Source organism: Elaeis guineensis, chromosome 16 (assembly GCF_000442705.2).
Source record: "Elaeis guineensis isolate ETL-2024a chromosome 16, EG11, whole genome shotgun sequence".
Lineage (NCBI taxonomy): Eukaryota > Viridiplantae > Streptophyta > Magnoliopsida > Arecales > Arecaceae > Elaeis > Elaeis guineensis.
This window is the reverse complement of record NC_026008.2, coordinates 39,929,516-39,934,433: the sequence shown is the minus strand read 5'-3', so window position 1 is coordinate 39,934,433 and position 4,918 is coordinate 39,929,516. Positions and strand designations below refer to the sequence as shown.

The 4,918-nt window shown below is 53.3% G+C and overlaps 1 protein-coding gene across 2 annotated transcripts; it reads right to left on the bottom strand.

The window, feature by feature from the left end:
- Positions 1 to 518: 518 nt before the first annotated feature.
- On the bottom strand, positions 519 to 2,103 carry LOC109504740 (basic endochitinase A). Of its 2 annotated transcripts, XM_073249911.1 has the most exons (4): positions 1,618 to 2,103; positions 1,360 to 1,513; positions 785 to 1,141; positions 519 to 735 (listed from the first exon to the last, which is right to left on the bottom strand). In XM_073249911.1, exons 1-4 carry the CDS (start codon positions 2,057 to 2,059, stop codon positions 720 to 722), a joined length of 969 nt encoding a protein of 322 aa, XP_073106012.1. In that variant the 5' UTR covers positions 2,060 to 2,103; the 3' UTR covers positions 519 to 719. The 2 variants fall into 2 exon arrangements, with proteins under 2 accessions (XP_073106012.1, XP_010941399.1); XM_010943097.4 differs by having other exon boundaries at positions 519 to 1,141.
- Between the last annotated feature and the right edge of the window lie 2,815 nt (positions 2,104 to 4,918).

Here is a 4,918-nt window from a genome sequence, read left to right as displayed (position 1 = left end):
GGTTCATTAAGTCTTCCTTTGAGTCATCCATATCTAGGATGGCATGGAAATTGATATGCCCGACAACTCCGAAAAATCACCAAAAAACAGCTCAGCTGTCTTGCACCATTCACTTTGATTCTTTACATGGCTCAAAATGCCAGAAAATAGAAAGCAATGAGAATCCATACCAGCAGAGTGAACCCCTTAGATACATTTCCTAAGTTAATTAATCACTAAAGCATTTTCGATGTGGACATTTAGCTTAGAATAGAAATCCAAAACTATAATCCTGTCAGGGAAAACTAGCCTGAGGTACCAGACCTCATTCTGGATACCTCAAAACTTGGAGCACTCATCGGTTTTAGACCGTAGAGAGAATGTTTATTTCATACTTGTTAAATGTAATAATTCAGGCATATATCACAATTATCACCGCACCGACTCGCCAACGAAGCAAAGATATGGCAACATGCCTAATTAATATAAGTGAAAAGTCTTTGTTCTGGAAAGGAAAAAAAAAAAATGGAAGTCCCACCTTGAACAATTGAACAAACTTTCATTTATTCTTTTGCTTTTATTATCAACTTCGTTCGATTGCCATCAGACTTCCATTAATTATCAGGCTATAAGATATATGATATCCCCACTTACTCATGGCACAGCTGCCATGTCGCTGATTTATTTAGTACCACAAAGGAGCCTTACAGCTTTATTATTACAGGCTTTCGTTATACAACTTATTGATTAAAAGGCCTCTGGTTGTAGCAGTCCAAGTTGTCTCCATAGCTCACTATTAAAAGGCCTCTGGTTGTAGCAGTCCAAGTTGTCTCCATAGCTCACTCCCAAAAGGTCACAGTATCTCTTGTAGAACCCGATCCGGTCTTCCACCCTACTATCCTGCCCCCTGCCACACTCGAGCCCACCGTTGATGATGTTGGTTATGACACCATATCCTGGAACACGTCCCGCTGCTTGATCGGCAGCCGACGGCGTCCATTGCCCGGTGATGACATCATGACATGAAGGTTTTGGGGATTGTGGGGTCATCCAGAACCATAACGCCGTTTCGAAGGAGACATCTGGGTTGGTGGCGACCAAGTCCGGATTGTTGAGCAGGTCTTGGCCAATGGCTTCACCAGCTGGTCCATAGTTGTAGTTGCTGCAATGATTCAATTAATTCAAATTAATCACATTTAGAATTCTTTCTTGCTTAATCCAACCTAATTTGTTGCAAGCTAAGCTAGTTAAAATATATATCGACAAAATGGTTCTTATGTGATTTCCAGTCCCTTATACCAATCTAGCTAGGAAAAAAAATGCACTAGGATCATTTTTATCTAATGAAAGAAATGTGCCAAGTGGTCATAGACTACTTACTAGGAGATTTGTATTGGTCCTCGGCCGTAGTACTTCTTTCCCGGAGCACAAGGCCACTGGGCACTTTGGACGCAATAATCCGAGGTAGCGCCTTGCTCTTCTTTAAAACAGTAGCCCCAGGCATAAGGGCCGTCAGGTGCGGTCGCCCACCCACCTATAACCAAACAAAACACCACCACCATCACTTGACAAGATACAAGGAGGAACACACGCAAAGGAAGTCCAGAATCAATTTTACAGCGAAGTAGAACTAATCACCAGTTGTTTCATGGGAGGTCTGTGCCAAGAAAGCAGCGATCTCCCTCTTGCGCGTGGTATCGTCCCCAGTTGTCCCGAAGCCACTGAAGAAATTCGCCGCAGAAATGAAAGCATCGTAGGTGTAGAATCCATTAGCCGGGCAGACAGCGTCGTTGCGGTGCATGAGCATTTGGTCGAACAGTGATGAGCTGATGAGAGAGGCGACACCCGAGCCACCACTAGGTGTTGGGCTTGGAGGGGTTGGACTGGGAGTTGAGCCACCACCGCTGCACTGGCTCTGGCAGCCATCCCCGCAGTAAGCTGAGGTAGAACCACAGTAGCCATATTGGCTGCAGCACAGCCCATTGGGGCATGTCTGCCCCCCGGCTTGGCTACCGCACTGCTGTGCGAGGCTGCCAAGAATGGAGGCCAAGCAAAGTATTGCCAAGAACCAGAGCTTCATTTCTTTAGTCTTCTTTAAACTCTGCTATTTTTGTTGTAGGAGTGTTGAGGGGAGGGAGTGCTTATATAGAGAATGGAACAGTAACTAAACCTAATCTTTAGTATCTCTCATCTTGGTTTTGGTCAAGAAATGAAGACATCGAAATGGATTGTTTTGAAGCTTCTATTGGAATTTTTTTGCTTATGACTAGACGCAGCGTCATGAGCCCTTGATATTGATATCGTGTTCAATATGGCAAAGGTGGGTTGGCGGTACATGTGCCGATCTATTGTTGCAATTTTATCATTTGTTTCACGCCGAGATGGCTAGCTACATGTGTTGGGATATACCGACCGCCGACCCCGACCAACTCCGACGGACGACCCCGACCGACTCCGACGGACGACCGTGACCGACTCCGACGGACGACTCCGACGGACGACCCCGACGTACGACTCCGACCGACTGGCCGACCGACCGACCGACTGACGGCCGGAAGGACCGACCGACCGACTGATGGCCGAAGGGACCGATCGACCGACTGACAGCCGGAGCGACCGACTGACGGCCGGAGGATCCGACCGACCGACTGACGGCCGGACCGACCGACCGACCTACTGACGGCCGGAGGGACCGATCGACCGACTGACGGCCGGAGCGACCGACCGACGGACGCCATCACCGATCAATTAACGGCCCACAACCGACTGAACCTAGAAGTCTGATGGCCGACTTACGTAAGGGTCGCCGACCAACGGAGGGGCCCGACGCCACTCAGCTGGCCACCGACCTAGGATCGGTCGACTCCTCCGATCGCCGTACAGCCGCCAGAGCCTGTCAGCCCTGACAGCGACATGCGGCACCGCCACCTAGGGGCATTGTCCCGCCGAGGGCATTGTCAACCCTAGTGATTTGACAGCCCCACGGCGACATGATATTTTCACGGCGACTCTGACAGTCCACAGTGAGTTGACAATTCCTCACTTGTCCGCGCCATTAATGACGGTGCCATACCATGCTCCACTATATAAACCGGAGAAGGCAACAGTGCAAGGGGATCGATCCGCTCCGCCCATTTCTCGACTCCAAAACCATAGGCTCGCTCCTCTCTCCCTCTCTCTCCCTCGATCGAGCTCTCTGTCTTCATTTCACTGTTGCCCAGTCACCTCTCTGACTTGACCGTCGGAGGGTCCCCGCCGGAGCTGCCTCCGGTCAGTGCGGACTTCTCGTTTTTGTAGGTGCACACTCCCCGGCGATCGGACGGCGAGGCGATTGGCCGCAACAGATTGACGCGCCAGGTAGGGGACACGATGACAAAGACAAGAGCCCAACGATCGAGGGTCATCGGGTCGGCGAGGCGCTCTTCCCACCGGGAAGAGGCCTCCCCGCCACCGTCGGTGGTGGAGCCCAGCTCTCCGCGCCCCACAGTGACCACGGAGGCGCAGATCGCGGCCATCGTACGGCAGATGACCGTACTGACGGACGCAGTCAAGACCCTCCAGCAACAACCGGCGGCCCGTCCGATGCCCTCCAGGAGCAGCCGCCGACGACCGCACCGATCCCCGTCGCCTCCGCTCGAGCACCCTCTACAACGCTCCCACGGAGAAGAGGGAGAACGGCCCTGGCGTGATGACCGATGGTCCCGACAGCCCTCTCCTTCCCTGCTGGAACGTGCAAGGAAAGAGAAGCGGCCGCGCACGCCGTCTGCCTTCCTCTCGGAGTCTTCCGGAGACTCCACTCCTGGGGTCTCCTAGCACCGACGAGCGGACGACTACGAGCGACGGTTCGAGGAAATCGACCGCCGACTCGCGCAGTTGCAGATGGACGGCCAGAAGTCCTCGAATGATGTCAACTTCCAGACCGCCCAGCCTCTATCCCGACTAGTCCTTGACGAACCGATTTCCAGTCGGTTCAAGATGCCACACGTGGAGCCATACGACGGCTCCACCGACCCAGTCGACCACCTTGAGAGCTACAAAGCTCTCATGACGATCCAAGGGGCAACCGACGCTCTTTTTTGCATCGGCTTCCCCGCCACACTCCGCAAGGCTGCCAGGGCTTGGTACTCCGGTCTTCGATCGGGAAGTATCCACTTCTTCGGGCAGCTCGAGCACTCGTTCGTTGCCCATTTCAGCACCAGCCGAAAATTGCCGCGAACGTCGGACAGCCTTTTCTCCCTCAAGCAGGGGGAAAATGAGATGCTCCGACACTTCGTGACGCGATTCAACACGGCCATGCTTGAGGTCCGGGACCTCAACGAAGACATGGCTATCTCAGCCATGAAGCGGGGACTGAGGGCGTCCCGATTCACCTACTCTCTGGACAAGACCCTCCCCCGGACGTACGCCGAGCTACTGGAGCGCGCATACAAATACATGCGCGTGGACGAAGGAGCTTCCGACCGGCGCCTGACTTAAGGCACGGGCCGAAAAGAAAAATGGAAGAAAGGTCGGGCCCATACTAAACCCAGCAGGCCCTCCACCGATAGATGGGTCTTGCCCCGACAATGGAGTCCGAGACCGACGCATCGCAGGTATGACTCCTACACCCCTCTCCCCGCTCCTCGTGCGCAGATCCTGATAGAGATCGAAGGAGCGGAGAATCTACGACGATCTCGGCTTCTGAAGGCAAAAGGCCCCGACCAACACGACCGATCGTCGATCGTCGAATCAACGGCTCGATCACCGATCGCCGAATCGACGGCCTCGGCCTCTGAAGGCAAAAGGCTCCGACCAACATGACCGATCGTCGATCATCGAATCAACGGCTCGATCATCGATCGCCGAACCGACGGCCTCGGCCTCTGAAGGCAAAAGGCCCCGACCAACATGACTCGATCATCGATCGTCAAACCGACGGCCTCGGCCTCTGAAGGCAAAA

What these genes read in the sequence shown, in the direction of transcription:
- LOC109504740 (XM_010943097.4), bottom strand. Translation starts at nt 2,059, where the DNA reads ATGAAGCTCTGGTTCTTGGCAATACTTTGCTTGGCCTCCATTCTTGGC. An exon ending in GACCTCCCATGAAACAACTG is followed by an intron (nt 1,514 to 1,617) that starts GTGATTAGTTCT and finishes GTTTGGTTATAG; the next exon opens with GTGGGTGGGCGACCGCACCT. An exon ending in GGACCAATACAAATCTCCTA is followed by an intron (nt 1,142 to 1,359) that starts GTAAGTAGTCTA and finishes GAATCATTGCAG; the next exon opens with CAACTACAACTATGGACCAG.